Source organism: Conger conger, chromosome 1 (genome assembly GCF_963514075.1).
Source record: "Conger conger chromosome 1, fConCon1.1, whole genome shotgun sequence".
In the NCBI taxonomy this organism is placed as follows: Eukaryota; Metazoa; Chordata; class Actinopteri; order Anguilliformes; family Congridae; genus Conger; species Conger conger.
This window is the reverse complement of record NC_083760.1, coordinates 12,367,180-12,387,034: the sequence shown is the minus strand read 5'-3', so window position 1 is coordinate 12,387,034 and position 19,855 is coordinate 12,367,180. Positions and strand designations below refer to the sequence as shown.

The 19,855-nt window shown below is 41.1% G+C and overlaps 2 protein-coding genes and 1 long non-coding RNA gene across 3 annotated transcripts; all 3 read left to right on the top strand.

Annotated features, from left to right (window-relative positions):
* Nucleotides 1–1,323: 1,323 nt before the first annotated feature.
* Nucleotides 1,324–4,713, top strand: LOC133108974 (uncharacterized). Its single transcript, XR_009704712.1, has 2 exons — nt 1,324–1,495; nt 3,959–4,713. It is a non-coding gene; the product is annotated as an uncharacterized LOC133108974 (long non-coding RNA).
* Nucleotides 4,714–10,834: 6,121 nt separating this feature from the next.
* Nucleotides 10,835–14,558, top strand: LOC133122114 (actin, alpha cardiac muscle 1). Its single transcript, XM_061231852.1, has 7 exons — nt 10,835–10,915; nt 11,925–12,069; nt 12,708–13,032; nt 13,157–13,318; nt 13,443–13,634; nt 13,977–14,158; nt 14,296–14,558. Exons 2-7 carry the CDS (start codon nt 11,941–11,943, stop codon nt 14,437–14,439), a joined length of 1,134 nt encoding a protein of 377 aa, XP_061087836.1. The 5' UTR covers nt 10,835–10,915; nt 11,925–11,940; the 3' UTR covers nt 14,440–14,558.
* A 2,275-nt stretch (nt 14,559–16,833) lies between these two features.
* LOC133141777 (gap junction delta-2 protein-like) lies at nt 16,834–19,499 on the top strand. The gene is made up of 2 exons (XM_061262505.1): nt 16,834–16,943; nt 17,470–19,499. The coding sequence occupies exons 1-2, from the start codon at nt 16,873–16,875 to the stop codon at nt 18,305–18,307; spliced, it is 909 nt and encodes a 302-aa protein (XP_061118489.1). The 5' UTR covers nt 16,834–16,872; the 3' UTR covers nt 18,308–19,499.
* Nucleotides 19,500–19,855: the final 356 nt, after the last annotated feature.

Here is a 19,855-nt window from a genome sequence, read left to right as displayed (position 1 = left end):
GGACGCGCAATTTTAAAATGGATATGAGGGACATTGGCCAGTCTGTGTGGGGGAAAAAAAGACTTCCTAATGTGCAGAATTGATCTTTTCTTAATTTCCATTGACCGTATTCCCACCTCGTCTTGCTCACGGAACTCAAGCGGGAGAAACCGCTGTAGTTCATTTTGAGGCCAGTCGGACATTGATACTTTGCAAAATGGCGCTTGCTTCTCGCATCTGCTAAATCTATAATGGATAACTGCACTGTGTTTCTTCAATTATTAATTTTCTGCTGTCTGGGTGCACATTAATGGGGCACTGGTATTTGTTGAAATTTCCCAGCAGCAGAGATTTTTTACAGTATGTAGAGTTCACCTGCAGTTCAGACTCATCCACTGTGCTGTACACTCACCGAGCATTTTATTAGGTATTTATTACACCTATTTTTTAGACTTCTACTGCTGTAGCTTGTCCACTTAGTTGTGACGCATTGTGTGTTTAGAGATTCTCATCTACATACAACTGTTGTAATGTGTGGTTATTGAGTTACTGTCACCTTCCTGTCATCTTTGACTAGTCTGGCCCTTCTCCTCTGACCTCTCTCATTACCAAGGCGTTTCTGACTGCTGCTCACTGGATTTTTGTTTTTTGTTTTTTGCACCATTCTTTGCAAACTCTAGAGCAGGGATCTCCAACCCTGGTCCTGGAGGGCTACTGGGTCTGCTGGTTTTTCTTGTTACCCTGCACTTAACTGTGATCAACTGCTCTAATTTAATTAATTAACTCACCTCACCTGGTTACCTGGGTCTCAAAGGGTGCTGATTTTAAGGTGAAAACAAAAACCAGCAGACCCAGTAGCCCTCCAGGGCCAGGGTTGGAGACCCCTGCTCTAGAGACTAGTGTGCATGAAAATCAGCAGTTTCTGAAATACTGAAACCACCCTGTCTGCCACCAACAATCATTCCATGGTCAAAGTCACTTAAATCACATTTTTCCCCCCATCCTGATGGTTGATGTGAACATTAACTGAGGCTTCTGACTCGTATCTACATGATCGTATGCATTGCACTGCTGCCACACAATTGGCTGATTAGATAATTAAATACGTAGGTGTCATAAAGTAAACATTTTCCTAATAAACTGCTCAGTTAGTCTACATACACAGAAGAAACATGGAGAATAAAAATAAATTGAGGATGCGTATTTACACTGATGCTTATAACCCTGAACAAACAAGTGCTCAATTGATACGCGTGCTCCCGAGGGACTCACTTCCTGGACCTCCCCCCTCACCCGTGCTACGCTGCTGCTCATTCACACCCATACTACACCGCTGCAGTGAATCAAGAGCAGCGGAGGGGAAGTCACTGGTCACTGACTGACTGATACAGTGCGTGTGAGGTTCAGCCAGCAGTGAGGGAAGAGAATCACCGTTCCCAGAGCCAGGCGGATCAGATTCTGACACACACCGCTCGCAAACATCATTTTAACCTCCTAAGACCCGCACTCTTTTTCGGTATGCATTTTTAATTTCTTTTTGCTCTTTGGGCTTATTGGGACCTGATAAGTATAAAAACTAAGCATCATCTTTTGACATGATGTAATTTTTGAGGAAAATGATGTCCACATGTGTGGACTCTCGGTCTTAAGAAAGAAGTATTGTGGTTGTACAGCCCAAAATGTGGAGTCCACGCATGTGTACGCCAGGTCTTAGGAGGTTAAGGTGAACCTTGGTGTACTAGAGCTTTCTATTGACTAGCAATTCACTTATTTCCCCTCCACAGGTTACTTTGTTATGAACACTGTTTGACTTAAAGACCTAAGGCATAACTTAAGTGGATTTAGCTTTGAGTTAGTCAGGCGCTGTTTACTTTTACAGTGAGGCTGTAGTCAGTGTTCATGGGTTGCTTTTTGTCAACAGAAGGTCTAAATGGAGCAAAGCGTCTCAAGCAGCTGTTTAAAAAAAAACATTATGCTTTGATTTGGTCTGGGTTTTGTTTTTCTTCCTGGTTCAGGACTGATTCTTAAATACATTTCCCCGCCGTTCATGAGAAGATTTTTATTTTTATTTTTTTATTTTTTTTGGTGGTGTAGAGGGACGGGCGTCTGAGATGTTGCTGTGAATGTACGTTCTGTTTGGGAGGGAGTTGCCTGAAGCACGAGATGCTCTCAAGATTAGCAGCATGCTGGAGATTATAAACCCTGCTGATGTAACAGGAAGTGGTTGAAAAGAGGAAAGAGTTGCTGAGAAGAGGAACGAGAGAGTGTAATAAACAATGGCTCATACTGTCAGGTCAGCCTCTGACTGTATCACTACAATAAACGGCTCCGTTATGTCATGAAACCCAACTATGTTAAATGTAGTCGCTGATTTATAAAAGCAAATGCCACAAACATTGCTGGGCTGAATGGCCTGTTCGCTTGCCATTATGTTACGCTATGTTGTGTTAAGACAAGTGGCTCTCTGCAGTGTAAATAATTAAAGCAGTTGACTGGTGAGAAAAGGCAATAAAAGATTCCCAGGGAGACAAAAAATCACTTCAACAGCACTTGAGGGATTTGCAACAAATTCATCCAAATAACCAGTCAAAGTGCAGACATTTGGATTTTAATTTAGGGGAGCCCATGATGTGTGACAAGCACCGCTTCTGTCAGCCTCTCGTCTGTACGAATCCATCCAGACAGATACTCACTGTCTGTTTGAAAACTATCATACTATATTTGTGGTTCATCAGTAACAAGACGGCGGCAGCCATTTTGTTTTTGAGTTCGCAAACCTTCACGTTCCCCTTGCTGCCATTATTTCTGACATGTACATCTGAGATGATAGCCGGTTCAGTCTGATGATCTGCAACCGCAGGGGAAATATAAACAATTTAATTTCCTCTAGCTGTATCATTAGGTTTCTATACATTCTGACAGTCTGCGCTGCCTCCTCTTCCCACACTGCTTTCCCCTCAAGCAAACCCAGCCCTCCTCCGAGAGACACTTTCTTATTGAGGAATTGATCTAGTTTAATAATCTGAAGAGCAGCCTGAAGACAAAAAGAAAGTATATCTGAGCAGCCAGGACAAAAGTGAACTTGAAAGTACGGTGAGGCATTAACGGAATACCCTGGAGGACGTGACAGAGACATCAACAGGAGGAGATCTGATCTTTCTGAAGTAAATAGGCTGTTTTATGCTAGCCATATTAAAATGCAGTATGTTTCCTAAATGGAAAGAAAAAAAACCTTCCATGTGTCTTTGGTGTGATGTAGGTTTGTTGTATAGCTTTTTAGTCTTCACAAGCATGTTTTAGTTAAAAAGAATGAAATGGGTTTACACTGATCCTACAGTGTGAAAATCTAAAGCTTATGCTGCTAATTATATACATTTTAAGTCAACATTTATTTCATTTTTAAAATGTACCTGTCAAACAGAATCTACAAAACCCATTTCAAATCATTTTCATATTTCAATGTTGTGCCAACTATAACATTCTTTTAGAGCTTTGATTATAACCAGATGTGTAACTACTGATTAGCATGGCTGTATGTGGTTTTATTATTATTATTATTATTTTAAATAAACCCACTCCAAATCGGCACCGCAGCACAGTGGCTAATTCTAAGCTATAGCTGCAGATGTAGGGGAGAATGGGGTCTGTTGTGACACAGGGTCAATGGTTACAGTATGTTTTCTGAGCACGAAATTGGCACGAAACTGATCCGTTGCAATCCGAGGTGAAAGAGGACGTGTGGGTGTGTGCAATGTGATTTAAAGCAGTTCACAGCAAGTTTGTTACTGATCAGACAAAAAACATTGGGTAACAATGGACCCTGTGTCACAACTGACCCTGATCTCCCCTATATGAATAATATTTACCCAGTACTTAGTATGAAAACAAAACACTGTGCCTCAGACGTTAGAGCTGGTGTGAAAATGTGATGTTTTTTCTTGAACTGCCGGAGCTAACTGCTGTGATCCTCTTCCTCAAGTCTGTTCCTTAGGGTCTGTCCCCCGTCAGAATGTCCAGCTGTGGCTCCTGCCTCTACTCCATCATATGGCTCATCATTCTGCTGATGTTGGCCTGGCCCCTCAGCATGTTCCTGGGGGGTGTGTACGGGTTTGTCGCCCCCCTGACCACCTGCGTGGGCCTGGACCGCCTCACTGACCTGCTCCTGGAGGGCGCCAACCTGGGCCGGACCTGCGCCCTTAACATTCGGCACGGGAAGCCCCTGTGCTGAGCCAGAACCATGGAAACGATTTCCCCCGGCACAGACGCCCGTGAAGACGAATGGGTGGTCACCAAAGTGTTTGTCTAAAATTCCAAACCACCACAAACACGCCTTTTCAATATTAATGCCGTGAAACAACGGTGTCCCCAAGTCTTTTTACCACTTTGAAATAGTTTACTTGTACTTTTTGTTTTAAATTGAAATGTACCTTGGTTCATTCACCTATTGCCCAAAATGGACTTCTGGCTGGGGTTGAATTCTGATGTTTTTTAGAACAATAGAAGTGGCATAGCTACTAAAAATGGGCGATGCACTTTATACAAATGTCTCTCTTACATTTTACTTTTACTTATGGTGTACATGAGTATACAGCACCTTCCCAAAACATTCCAGTTACTTATAAAGTGCAAGTTAATAAAAACTGTATTGAGTGAAATGACATACATTACCCTACTGTATTTCTAACTGAGAAACTGTAGAAGTTTTGTAAAACAATTAAAAAAGTTCTCACTGAACTGTTTGCTCTCTTTCTCTCCTGGGGCTGTGTTGTTTTCCACCCCTATTTTGCTGGCAATGGGGAGCAAAGATACAATACTGTTTCTCATCTAAGTTGTGCATTTCTTTACAACATTTATGCATTTAAAAAGGCAGTCTAATGTAGTATAAGTCTGCTTGGGTATCCTCATCTGAACATTCACCCGTTCTTATAAATATGTGATTAGTCACACTCAAATCTGAAAGAAGCTGACAAAAATGTGACAAGTTCTGAATTTCTTTCCCTTGGTAAGTATAATTCCTTAGTAACATTATTTTTATATTAATGAGCTCTTAAAAATTTGATGTGGGCTCATTTTACCCCAAAAATCTTATAAATAACATTTTAACTATTTAAACATGATGGCTCAATTGCAATGAATTGAGCAGGAGTTTAAGCCGATTTAAACCAGGAAAAAAAACTGGATCAGTCACTGAGACCCTTGACTGAGTCCTGCTGCAAAAACACAGCATCAGTAACACCATGACCAGCCCTGCTGAAAAAAACCGGCCCAAGCTAGGTTTTGAAACAGCTGGTAGCTGGTTGACCAGTTTGACCAGCTCCCTACTCCCTACGCATCTGGAAGCGGGTATTTCAAGCTGCTCACAGCTGGATTTTGCACCAGGGTGGAAAAAAGAAAATGACTGTAGATGTCAATAAAACACCAAAGTTGCTGTATAACATCTCTGAGAGCTTTTGCCTTTCATCTCTGCTTATTCTTCAGGGGGGAGAGGGGTCTGCCACCTCCAGACATGAAACAGGTTTGCAGGTCAAATGTAAGGGATAATGTAAAGGGGGATTTTCACATTACTGCCATCGACAGCTTACCTGGGCACCAGGGAAGAATGTGGCCAGACCGTCTTCCAGCTCTCTACTGGGCGGCCTGTAGCGTAGTGGTTAAGGTAAATGACTGGGACACACAAGGGTGGTGGTTCTAATCCCAGTGTAGCCACAATATGACCCGCACAGCCGTTGGGCCCTTGAGCAAGGCCCTTAACCCTGCATTGCTCCAGGGGAGGAATGTCTCCTGCTTAGTCTAATTAACTGTACGTCGCTCTGGATAAGAGAGTCTGCCAAATGCCAATAATGTAATGTAATGTACTGTGCAATAAAATGGGAAAAGAGTCCAGTGACCATCTTAGAAAAGTCTCTGAAGGACAAAGGCAAGGTTCTACCCCCTCAATTAGAAAATGGTAATGAGCATGCCCACTGGAAAATGTCCACTGTGGACATAGGTCCGACATTAGCTCCGGAGGTAAGAGCAGTTGTCTGGCAGTCAGACTCGGAAGGTTGCCTGTTCAAACCCCAACCCTGTGTGTGTCAAAGAGTCCTTGAGCAGGACGCCGTGTGTGTTTGAATGGGTGAATGTGAGGCATCAAATAAAAAGCGTTTTGGATCAAAGCACTATATAAATGCAGTCCATTTACATGCAGTAATTTATTTATTTATTTATTTATTTTAAGTGGTTTCATTTCTATTTATATGGGGGGTGTTGTCACATCTCTGTCAAGTAACTCTGAAAACAGGGGCACACTTACTACCTATCGCTTACTCCAAAACATATTCCAGATTTAAGCGCTGTAAAATCCCCTGTGGGATTTACCCAAAACAGCTCACTCACCCAGTCACGGAGGAAGCTATGTATTAGCAGATTAAACTATTCAAATATGTTTCATGAATATTTCATTTCAATTTCAAAGCTCTGTTTAACCTAATTTTCCCTCACTCCTGCTACTGATTGATACACAGAATGACAATGATTCTCTCATGGCTTGAAATGCTGTGTCTAGAGCATTCAAAATGTGTCTGTGGGTATTTTGCAAAGCAGGATTACTGAGTTTGCTGGGTAACTGCACTGATTAAAACCAAGAGCAGCTCATTTTACTTCAGTCCATGCTCCAGATTTCCGGGGTTCCAGGTTTAATTGAGTGCAGTTATCCCGCAAACTCAATAGTCCTGCTTTGTGAAACCGGGCCCTGATAAAATAGGTTTGTCTCAAATCCTCAAATGCGGTATTTTATGTGATTCTCATTGGAGATCTAGTTCGATTACTTTTTGTTGTTGACCCAAAGATCCTGAGGGCAAAATCAACAAGCCAATATTACCTGGCTTCATTTTTCATTTTAATGTATTATTTTATTATTATGGGTGTTTTATTTTATCTTTCGTCGATTCCTGGTTTGGGCCAAACAGGCATACAGACAGAGTGACAGAAGGTGATCGAGGCTGAAATTCAGCAGTGGTGGTGACTATCTCATTTTGACTCAGGACTGGAGCCCTGAAAAAGGCCAGATCCTCATACTGTGCTGCCACACGGGGGGGTTCTGAGAGAAGGTGTGTGGAGCCCAGGATCCAATTAACTTCCCACAGCTTCTTAATTCAGCTCTCCGCCAGGCCTGGAGGACCCGCCCCAGCCCTGCTCGCCCGGGAAGAGGAACGGTTAGTCTCTGTCTGAAGAGAAATCCCCACGGCCGTGAGGTACCATCTTACATTTTAAGTTCTGCCTTTATGTGTATTAGACTGGCTGATTCATTGATTGTATTGATTAAATGCAATTATTAGCGACACTGTTGTGTAAAATATACATTATTATTTGCAGCTTAGTGTGTAACAGGAATAAATTGTTTTATATAGAGATGTACCTCCAATTGTTGGAGGTAATGTAGAACATTGATATGAGCATGCGTGTAATTTTATATACTTCAATTATGCTTTTAAAAAATTGATTTGTTGGAGCAATTTGAACTCTAAAATCAATAAAACAAATGCTGACACATTCTCAATACACCTTACATTAGATCTAAATGCAGCCTGTACAATGAGAGGCCATCCCTACAGCAACATGTAAACAGCCAAAGTTGCACCAAAGAGAAACTGGGGCAATGCATAATGAAATCATCTCTCACAGTGCTCTGATTCTGAGTCCAACCTCTTACATCACATGAATAATTTGGAGATTCCACGGGGGTTATGAATGATCACGTACATAAGCTGAGTGTGAGCTGCTGGTAATCGTAATCGTTCCTGATCTGTACAAGCCGCTGGGGTGCTCCTGTTTTGGATCATAGAGTCTTCCATAGCTTCTGAGGTTCACGTTACAGAAGTAATACAGAAGATACAGCGAAGCGTGCGGCGACTGAACACTTGAGGCGATCCATGCCCTGTTCGTGAGAAATTATCAGCAGCACCGCCAAATGGGTCCAATTACCGCCCAGAGCGCCTTCAGATTTCATTCCTTTAAGCTAGAGCACATTCATGATAACTCTGGCATTACGGTATTACATTAACTAGTCGTGTTCCTGATTAGACTATACATATTCTCATTATGTTTCCATCGATATATTTATACTAGGAAAGATAAGGCACTGTTAAAGGCAAATACAGTTACATACTACATGGCTCCCAGGGTGGAGAAAGATAAATTACATTACATTACATACATGTTTGTTTTGCCTTCTAGTGTCTGCACTGAAATTAAGAAAAGGGGTCCTGAAGGACGAGGATGTGTTCTTTGGTTATGTTTCCATAATAGACACTGTACCACTGTACTGTATAAAATCATTCATAATTCATAATAATGCCCTGCATCCACTTGGCATAGCTCTCATTTTAATCTTAAACCACAAACATTCTCGTGGTGGTAGATGTTTCCACCATTTGTAATGAATGAGAAAGAAATGTTATTTTATTAATATTTTCTTTTATTTGTATTATCTATCAGAGCTATATCACATTTTACATTACAGCGACTAAATCTGTTAGAAATGCCCTTTGTCATTCCGTGCTGAGTCAGATAAAGTCGCGTTTGCCAAAAACATGATCCTGTCATTTCTGTCTGACTTGAGACGGTATTCCTTGCGTGGGAGTCGCAGCATGATACTCTTTGAACTGCTCCCAATTTTTTTCTGCGCCTTGGCAAAGCCCGGAGTCTTTCACACCACTGAGTGATTCACACACGTCTCTCTCTCTCTCTCTCTCTCTCTCTCTCTCTCTCTCTCTCTCTCTCTCTCTCTCTCTCTCTCTCTACGAGCAAGCCAAGCCCAATGACTTACCTTCTCCTTCCAATTATAGATATCAGCCAAACACACTCACCCCCCAGGAATTCAAAACATATGCACACATGGCAGACGTCCTATCACAAACAAATAAATAACTGCTTATGACATCCGCCAGTTCCTTCGACAATGACCGAACCTCACATGTAATGATTTAAATTTGAATTTGGTGGCCATCTTGAAAATCCTATTTCATTTGTTTATATTTGATGTCTTTAGTCTCTTTTTTGTTTTGAGTAGGCCATTGAAATTCACAAAACAACAATAATTCAACGTAGGCCTGGTCATAACAACATGAAAGTAATCAGGCTAAATTCTTTAAATCGCCAACACATCCGAACGATCAATAAAAAGGGCTTAATTCGTTAAACACACTCATTGTGCGACGAAATGAGTTACAGTAAGATTGTCTAAATTGTTGTCTAAATCAGGCTTGTCCAATCTTATCCAAAAAGGGTCAGTGCTGATGCAGGTTTTTGTTCTAGCCCAACACTAAGACACCGAAGTCTGCTTATCAAGGTCTTGTTTGGAGACTAGTTTGGTGATTAGTTAATTGAATCAGGTGTCGCAGTACTGTGTTAAAACAAAAACAAAAAAATGATAATCTGCAACACACCGTCCCTTTTCGGATAATATTGGACACCCCTGTTCTAAATATATATGCTGTCAGGAACATTTACAATTTCCTTGGATATATGAGCATAAATACTTTAAACATATAAATAGGAAAGCACCGAACAGAGATTATTCACTATAGGACAGAAATGTTCTAGGTGAGTGGCTATATTAGACTTTATAAAATAAGTGTACAGAAACGCGTAAAGCGCTGCAGAAAAACTTCCTCCCACTGTTTTGCTCCAAAGTAATAAAAGACAATTTGGGGCAGAGTAGAATGTCTACAGTAACGGGCAGCTGCTGAAGCCAGCTGTAATGCGCAAGTGTTATTTCCATTTGGCAAAGCTTAACACTCCATCTCGTTATAAACTGCGTTTGTCCCGGACAGCCTAGAACATGGCATAGTTCTTTATGTGAGAGCCGTCTTCCCAGGCGCTTTATATATGAAAAATAGTATAGGCTACATATAGGCTACTGCTTAAGTGGATATTTACGTATATTGATTAAGTAGCTTTTGAATACGACATAGAAACAATGAAAAATGACATCCCCCAGTACATACATTATTTTATCCACTACCCCATATACTTTATTATCCCTTTGACAAAAAAATGCAAAAAAAAAATGAAAAATAGTCTGCATGTTCAAAAAGTGTTTGAAATGGACACGGTGACTTGCGCTCGCTCAACAAATGATAACCAAAACACCAAAAGGTGTTCCCCTGATCTCTCGCTTTCCAATTTCATCAGCGCCTCCTGTCAAGTATTTACTATGAACAATTAAAATGAATGAGATAAGGAAACTATGCGGGACATACACGTGGATCTCTCGAACTAAACCGATTTCACTCATTCTTTCGTTCATGATGTAATTAATTCCCTGATATTCCTATCCGATGCATAACTTGCAGATTATTGTTCAGTTGTAAAAAGTCCATTGCTAGAGAACAATGTGGTAATAATTATTCGCGCAAAACACCAGATATATTCTGCCAAAAAATCTGTAGGCTACTAATAAACAAGGAAACGGTATTATAATATGATGCTTTGAAAATCTGCATCTTAATACAAAATGCACATCGTTACGGGTCATATCAGTTCCGATTTTAAGTAGCCGACGCTTTGCCTAATTAAAATTGCCGTGCAAAACGTGTCACGTTCCACATTGCCCCTTGCTCTGTCAATACTATATATTATTTTACTTTTGTATTTCTTCCTCTACCTATGCAGAAACAGTTCTATACGGCCCGGGCTGTTCGTGGGGGGCCCCCCTCCCATACATGGGCCGCTCTCTCGTAAACCTCGGGCTGGACTCTCCTCTACACACCATTCCATTAATGGCCTCGCCGCTCTCAATGGCGCTAGGGCTACCAAATAAGGAGACAGTGGTCTGTATCACCCCCCGAGACGTTCCCTTCCACACTGTCGCTTGTCAGGGTATAAATTGGCGTTTGCTCTCCAGTCAGCTACCCCGGCTTTTAACTCAGGACGCGCGGCTACAGGTGCTGATCTGGTGAGTACACAGCGGCGCATCAAAGTTTACTTTTTCAGACTTCAGCCAAGACTAAGAAGTCACTATACAACCACAAGGAGAGGAACATAAGGGAATGAGTCGTGCCACTTTCAAGATTCACAATGGACTATCGTAGCCTACATTGCAATTATATCCACTCATCGCTTCTAAATGGATCTCCTTCAAAGACAAATTGTTTTATACAACTACTTCACTTTCATTTATTTTATTGAGAACCGAGTGAAGGTCTTAGGCATTGCATTATACCTGATTAGCAACTTTTCTACTTTTTTTATTGGATCACGTAGAACAATAATGGAAAAAAAGAAAAGAGAAACGCTAACGGCAAGATTATAGATCTTGTACACACTGATCAATTCACAGAGTTATGATTCTAGGAAATAATGATATTTCAGTTGTAATACTTTGGGTATGCTGTAATGAACGACACATTGATGACACAATAGCCTCCAATTAATCATACTGCAACAAGCACTACTTTTGCTTTTTAGAAGGGCCTCTGTGTAATGTATTGTAATATTAATACAAAGATATGATTTATTATAATTTCCCGGTAGTGATAATACAGTGGATTGAGCTTTTGCCATGGACGCAGAAATCTAGCGTTTTAACTATATTACATCACGTCTGCATGCTGTCTATAAGTTCTCCATGGCAACATTTACTGTTGTCAGTTAATAGGAGGCACTTTAAGCCCCTCAGTTTATGTTTTAAGTCAATGAGAGATTGACTATGTCTAGAAAGTGTCTATTTTAATCATTGTATAGGCTACGTGATGTCTGCACTCAGAAAAAAAAACTGATTTACTTTGCAATTATGTACAGTGGTTGCAAACAATATTATGACATTTTTACTTCAACTGTTTAAGTAGCTAAAATGAACTGTACAAGTACTTAATCAGCTGAAGTCCCATATACTGAATAATACTGTGTGCAACCACTATCCATAATTTTATCAGTTTTTGAGTGTGTCATTTTTGCTTCATCAGATCTCCATTTGACACCATGTGTGACGACGAGGAAACCACCGCTTTGGTATGCGACAACGGCTCTGGTCTGGTGAAGGCCGGGTTCGCCGGAGATGACGCACCTCGTGCTGTCTTTCCATCTATCGTCGGCCGCCCACGTCACCAGGTACAGTGAGGAAGACTTCATATAGGTGATAGAGGGGCTAACGTGTTTGTGTTTTGCGTAATACAAAGGACCGTATTAGCAGTGCAGCCCAAATCAGAGGCGATTCTAGAAACATGATGGGGGAGGCCCTAGGCAGAAAATCTCAAGGGACCCTTCTGACCGACTTTCACTGTTATCATGTTATCCAAAACTCCGAAAAATAAGCCCAGTTGCCTGCCTTCTCTGTTCATGAGATTTAACTCTGACTCCATTGAATCTGTAATAATACATTTTTAACTCATCAAGTGTCACTGCAGCAGTATAATGTATTTTTGTATTTTATGTTTCACTTTTCATTCACAGTGCAATATAATTACGTTTTTATTGTATGGACACAGCACACTGTAAATGGTTCCAGTAGAATTCCGTAGAATAACCATATCTAGTTAAAGGCTTCTTTGTCGGGAAAAACAGTTCTTTGCATGGGAGCTTTCACACTTCTTACCTATGAGAGGTGTTTCCATAAAGAACTAAAAACAGTTTATCTGTAGATTGAAGTCAAAGAACCCTTACAGAACAGTTTTTTCAAAGAGTGTACACAAAAGAGTGTTTGTCACAAAAACATACTGAAAAGTGTTTTTTTACTTCCTGTCTCCCAGGGTGTCATGGTAGGGATGGGACAGAAAGACTCCTATGTTGGGGATGAGGCTCAGAGCAAGAGGGGTATTCTGACTCTTAAGTATCCCATCGAGCACGGCATAATTACCAACTGGGACGACATGGAGAAGATCTGGCACCACACCTTCTACAATGAGCTTCGCGTGGCTCCTGAAGAGCACCCAACCCTGCTTACGGAAGCCCCTCTCAACCCCAAAGCTAACCGCGAAAAGATGACTCAGATCATGTTTGAGACCTTCAACGTCCCCGCCATGTACGTTGCTATCCAGGCAGTTCTGTCCCTGTACGCTTCTGGACGTACCACAGGTGAGATACTGCGAAATTATTTTTTTTAACAAATACAGTTTAAACGTTGATTGTCATTGGATACAACAGTAATTGTATGCCCGTATGAAGTTTGCATCGAATTAATCCAAAACCACATTTTTAGGTATTGTGTTGGACTCTGGTGATGGTGTGACCCATAACGTGCCCATCTATGAGGGTTACGCTCTCCCCCACGCCATCATGCGTCTGGACCTGGCTGGTCGGGACCTGACAGACTACCTTATGAAAATCCTGACAGAGCGCGGCTATTCTTTCGTCACCACGGGTAAGGGGGGCGCTGGTTTCCTGAGAACTGAGCCGTAAAAAGAACGGGGTTTACACATTTTAACAGTCAATTTAAATCTGTATTTTTTTAATAAAACAATATTACATATGTTCAATCGTAACAGCTGAGCGTGAGATCGTTCGTGACATCAAGGAAAAGCTCTGCTACGTGGCCCTGGACTTTGAGAACGAGATGGCCACAGCTGCTTCCTCGTCCTCCCTGGAGAAGAGTTACGAGTTGCCTGACGGCCAGGTCATCACCATTGGCAACGAGCGTTTCCGTTGCCCCGAGACCCTCTTCCAGCCGTCTTTCATTGGTGAGTATAGCCAATAATCACGACTAAATGCGTAACGCCTTCACTCAGTTGTGCGCAACAGCAGAATAGACCAAGATTTCAGTGCACTCATTAGATATAGTCCTAATAAAAACCCATCGACTGAAATAGAACACATTTGGGCATGTATCAAGTTTCAATGGATTTTACATGACGCGGAGCCTGCTGTGACGGTGTGTACTCAGCTGCCAGGGAGCTGTCCACTTCAGCACCTGTTAGCTCTCCTCGCGCCTGGCCACCTGTTCTAACAGTTGAATAACTTTTGTGTATTTATGCGGGGGGTAAGTGTAAATTGACAGCCTGCGTTCCTGTCCCTTGCCACAGGTATGGAGTCTGCCGGTATTCACGAAACGACCTACAACAGCATCATGAAGTGTGACATTGACATCAGGAAGGATCTGTACGCTAATAACGTCTTGTCTGGCGGTACCACCATGTACCCCGGTATTGCTGACCGCATGCAGAAGGAAATCACCGCCCTGGCCCCCAGCACCATGAAAATCAAGGTAACGCTCTTTTTCCCTCTCTCTCATCATAGAGACCGGATACGATATTAAACCATGCTGTTTTGCAGAAATAGAGAAAGCTAATTTTATTGAAGAATTAGCTGCTTTTGAATTCTAACGCTATTTCGTCATTTTAGATCATTGCCCCTCCTGAGCGCAAGTACTCTGTCTGGATTGGTGGCTCCATCCTGGCCTCCCTGTCCACCTTCCAGCAGATGTGGATCAGCAAGCAAGAATACGACGAGGCTGGCCCTTCCATTGTCCACAGGAAGTGTTTCTAAGCGAAAATTCCCCCATGCCAACGTCAGGCTTCTGGCGAACCCAGACAGCTTCCTTTGGATTATTGTCATGTACAGTTTGTTTACACACAAGTGCAATTTATATATGGATATTTATTGGTTTATAAATAAATAAGACCCGGGACTTGCAACACACTTTGTCTGGTAGTCTAATTTCCTTGCTTTACAGAGTGTCTGACAAATGTGGAAGCGCACACGCGATTCCAAAATAAGTATCTTCGATTTTTAGTGTTGAACAGGTTGGTAATCCCTCAAGAAAGAGCAGCATAAAGTCTCAAATCTTGGGCAGGCTCTTTGCAAGTACACAGTCCTTTATTCTTGTTTCATCGATGAATGACCAATGGCTTTCCACGTTTTCCATTCCAGACATTTTGTATAAGGCAATATGTACGATAGGTGAATGTCCCCAATTTAATTATTTGGTTATTTTACCGAATGGGCTGGTCAACGGACGGAAGCTATCAAATGTGAAATTAATAAAAATCAATTTCCTTGCACAACAAACGATATTCTGGATATCCAGCAAAGATTGGGACTCCTGCGAGATCAGTCTAACACAACCGTTCCTTAGCTATACTAACGTTTGCACGTTTTATTCTCTGAATAGGCTACACGATGTTGTCGGTGATCCCATGGAGGGTTCAGCTAGAAAAGAGAGTAGCTAATGTATGTAAACGTCCCTGGCGAACGGCGTGCAGTAACAATGCAACAGAACCGTATTAATTAGCCTGGGTGTGTGTTAATCTGGATATTTTATGTTAACGCAATTATTATTATTATTATTTTTTTTTTTAAACATTATAAATCAAACCCTCAACGCACAGATTAATATAACTGTATATAATGTTGTTCAAAATCACAGCGACTACGTCAACGAAGTAGAAGATAACGTTATCACAGCGAGTCATCGAGTTGAAGGTTATAAAAAAATCACATCTGAGATTATTAAATGCTACTGCTGTGAGATAATTCTGTGTACGATCCAATACCATAAACTTTCATTTCAGTGACATTAATAGGCAGACGTTTAAACGCATTTGTTTGCACAGCATGACAAGCATTAAATAAATCGTTCTATGGGAGGAAGGTGGTCACGTGACAGACATAGCACGCTTCATCCACAAGTAGGCCTATTTTGTGTGTTACTAGGGCCTGCATTGTTCGGTGAAATGCCAGGAAGGGAGTTGAGTTCAACTACTCGAATGTGTTTATCCACATTTTTTCAGAACGCTACTTTTATCTATCCAGGGGGGAATTATTTGGGTCATTGGAAAACGTGGCTTTGTAAACTGAAAGTGAAACGGTAAATATTTTGCACTTTATTTTTTTGTTATCTGAGCGGAAGTTTAAAAAAAAAAATCAATTAGGCGTCCATACTTGTGGGTGCAGTTCATTTTGCTAATTTGGTGATTATTCTAATACCCTCAAAACGATCTCAAAGCACATAAGCTAATAAACTTACCTCTGCCTGAAGATACTCCAATTAGTCTACACGCCATGTGAGCAGGCTCCATACTCTGTGGTAGAGTTGATCGGATCGAAAGGCGAAATGCAAGGCGGAGCCAGATCATTTGTTTCTATTTTTGAATATTCACAGGCAACCCCGTAAAGCGATTAGTAACTCAGGATAGCACTTTCCACTTTGTCAGAGCACACCTATTACGATACGGGTGCTTGCTAATACAGCGATAGCATGATACCATGCACAAGTCAGGTAATCTCACGCGTAGTCAAGGACATGCGAAAGGTGCACTGTAATCATATAGCTAGGCAACAAGTAACTATCTGAGAAGTCTCCAAATAAATTCAGGACACCATACCGTGACCCCACAGCCTTAGGACACATCGCGCGTGCAACCACACTTACAAACTGAGTTTAATCGGTTTCATCGAAATCGGGCATAATTCTGCCTGACTCAGTAATTTCTGTGTGTTGTAAACGAGAAACACCCGCGGCGCATTGAGCTTAACACCAATCATTTTATTACAGATTAATCTGGGTTCGCGTATATTTGGAGAATAATGAAAATGAGAAATCCTGGTACTTTGGCCGCTCTCCACCAACCTGTCTGTGCGTGACGCAAGAGGAGACTACTTAAAGGGGGATTAGCGCTGGCAAGACATTAAATCCAACCTCCCTCCACCCAGACACCGCGCGACCCGTCAACCTGATCTGAAGATCGAAAATAGGAGGGCTTATACTAATCAGCACTTCAGACTCGAAGACAAGCAAAAGTGTTGGATCGTCGAGTGAGCTTTCGGCAGAGACGCGCAGCAGAAGGAGGCAACTGCGGCTCGTGATCAATGCATTTGCCAGATAAAATCGGAACCTCTGGAGAGTAAAACAGGAAATAATAACATTTCATAGGAATTCGCGCAGAGTGCTGTGTTGCTCTCGTCTCCGGATGAACAGAAATGGGGGAATGGACCATCCTAGAGAGGCTCCTGGAGGCTGCTGTCCAGCAGCACTCCACTATGATAGGAAGGTAAGCGGAAAAGTGAGCTATATTTACATAAAGTACAAACTACATTTATTTATTAAGTGCTCATGTAGAAAGTCAAAACTATGCTGCATATTGTGTTGGAAAACGGCTAACACAGCCGTAGACGGGGTTCTTGCTTGATTTATCCATTTATGTGAATTCAATTTTATTCAGGTTCTCTGAATCCACATAGACAAAGCGAGTTTCAACATAATTCGGACAAACATGGTTCCCAAAACTGCCTGCTCCTTGTTGATAACATTCGCATTTCAACCATAATAACAGTTAACATTTAACATTGGAATATTGAAAATGATAACATTTTAATATCGTGCTGGAAAGAAGTAGCCTACAACCATGCAATGTAAACTCGAGCTGTTGTGTTTCAGCACCGGACAGCTCCCAAAACACTCGGGGACTGAAATGTTTAAATTGTCTCTAGTTTATGAGGTGTCAAACCAAATCAAACCAAAACGCAAATCTAATACACAATTATTTATCGTATGTTTGTTTGTTTGTTTGCTTTTAGGATCCTATTAACAGTGGTGGTGATCTTCCGGATTCTAATCGTAGCGATAGTTGGAGAGACAGTCTATGATGATGAGCAAACCATGTTTGTGTGCAATACATTACAACCTGGTTGTAACCAGGCATGCTACGACAAGGCATTCCCGATTTCCCACATCCGATACTGGGTGTTTCAGATCATTATGGTTTGCACCCCAAGTCTCTGTTTTATTACTTACTCTGTCCATCAGTCTGCAAAAAAGGAGCGCAGATATTCCACTGTGTTTCTAACGTTGGATAAGGAGGATCCATTGAAGCGCGACGACAGCAAAAAGATTAAAAACACAATTGTTAATGGAGTACTTCAGAACACAGAAAACTCAACCAAAGAAGCCGAGCCCGAGTGTTTGGAAGTCAAAGAGATACCAAATCCGGCCATGAGAACTACTAAATCGAAAATGAGGCGGCAAGAAGGCATCGGCAGATTTTACATAATCCAAGTGGTTTTCAGAAACGCTCTGGAGATTGGGTTTTTAGTGGGTCAATATTTCCTTTACGGATTCAACGTGCCCTCAGTGTACGAGTGTGATCGATACCCCTGCATAAAAGATGTCGAGTGCTATGTTTCCAGACCAACGGAGAAGACCGTGTTTTTGGTCTTCATGTTTGCGGTCAGTGGGTTTTGCGTGGTGCTGAATTTAGCAGAACTCAATCATTTGGGATGGAGGAAAATCAAAACGGCGGTGAGAGGCGTTCAGGCCAGGAGGAAGTCAATTTATGAAATTAGGAATAAAGACTTGCCGAGAATGGGTGTACCGAATTTCGGTCGCACTCAGTCAAGTGACTCCGCGTATGTGTAGCACAAAGCCGCAAATGGGACTGTGTATGATGTACAAAGATAAGACGAAGATTATAATGTAATGGACAATATCACTCGCCAGATACGTTTCATGAATTAGGCGAGTGGATGTATTTTTATCCATTCGTTTTTTTGTTTTTGTTTTTTTATTTATTTTGTTTGTTTTGTTATTTTTATTTCTTTTTTATTTTTAGACTATAAACAAACGTGCATTACACGTTTGACGAATAATTTATTATATTGCACTGATGCAACTTTTTAGTAACATTTATACTCTGGAAAACGCTAAAAAGTACGCACATGAAGGTGTTCACGTACTTACTCGTTGTAGGCTGCACAGCCGATCTAGGAACTTGAAGAGTAAATAGGCCTACAGATTGCACTAAGTTGTGAACACCGGGAGCCATACGTCCCCAATATGTGCTGTTGACGGTGTTTTTTAGACCTTTTCCACCGATTTTACACATCATTCTATTCAAGAGACACAATACACATTAGTTATGTCTGAAATACAATCTGTACTTCAGATTTATAAATAAATATATGAATCAATTCTAACTATGGATCGACCTAGTTCAAATACATTAGCATTCTACATGTTTTTGTTGCCTGTTTTCGCACCACTGACCTTAACGTATGTAATCATTCCATTGCTATATAGCCGAATTGCAAAACAGTATCGGGTGGATTTGCTGCAAACGCTAACGTCTGTGACATCCTTAATTTATTATACACCAAAGCGTCCACTGCTCTCATTTGTGAAAAGTGTTTTCTTGCTTTCGTGTAATCAAGTGCCATACTTGTACATAAACATATATATATAAATATATACGAACATATAAATATATAAATATAATATAATCTTCATCATTAAGCGAATTCCCTGCTTGGATTATGCTAAATGCTGCCCTATTTTTGCTTTAATTGTATTTGTTGTGATTTAAAGGAAAATGCTATCTTAATAATTCTCTCTCTCTCTCTCTCTCTCTCTCTCTCTCTCTCTCTCTCTCTCTCTCTCTCTCTCTCTCTCTCTCTCTCTCTCACTCTTTCTCTATATTTCTCTCATACACACTCTCTCTATTTCTCTCTTTCTCTCTCTCTCACACTCTCTATCTCTCTCTCACACACTGTCTCTCTCTCACACACACGCACACACACACACACATACACCTCTGTTTTGCAGATATACGAGGGAATAATCTTTTTATACACTTGCGGGAAATCTGTTTATTCACACCAAATATGGAAAACAATTCCTGATAGCACAAGTTTTGACTTTAAATTAAAGTATGAGCAGTAACTGCTCACTCTGGTGCTATAGTTTTTCCAATGTCAATGTAATCAAGACAACACTAAAACATTTTTCTTTCCAAAAATAAAAATGGAATTCATGTACACTAGAGCTGTGTGAAGTGCAATACTTTTAGTTTAATTGAAGTGCAAGTTCTTTACAGTAACTGAAGTGCTTTTGGTAAAGAAGGAAATGCCATATTAATGTAGCCTTTTTAAAGTTCAATGTTATAATCCAGGCCACTGTACACAGTAAAAT

Bases quoted from the DNA above. Each gene is read 5' to 3' on its own strand.
- LOC133141777 (XM_061262505.1), top strand. From the start codon at position 16,873: ATGGGGGAATGGACCATCCTAGAGAGGCTCCTGGAGGCTGCTGTCCAG. The intron at 16,944-17,469 runs GTAAGCGGAAAA...GTTTGCTTTTAG, and splicing joins CACTCCACTATGATAGGAAG to GATCCTATTAACAGTGGTGG.
- LOC133122114 (XM_061231852.1), top strand. From the start codon at position 11,941: ATGTGTGACGACGAGGAAACCACCGCTTTGGTATGCGACAACGGCTCT. The intron at 12,070-12,707 runs GTACAGTGAGGA...CCTGTCTCCCAG, and splicing joins TCGGCCGCCCACGTCACCAG to GGTGTCATGGTAGGGATGGG. The intron at 14,159-14,295 runs GTAACGCTCTTT...TCGTCATTTTAG, and splicing joins CCAGCACCATGAAAATCAAG to ATCATTGCCCCTCCTGAGCG.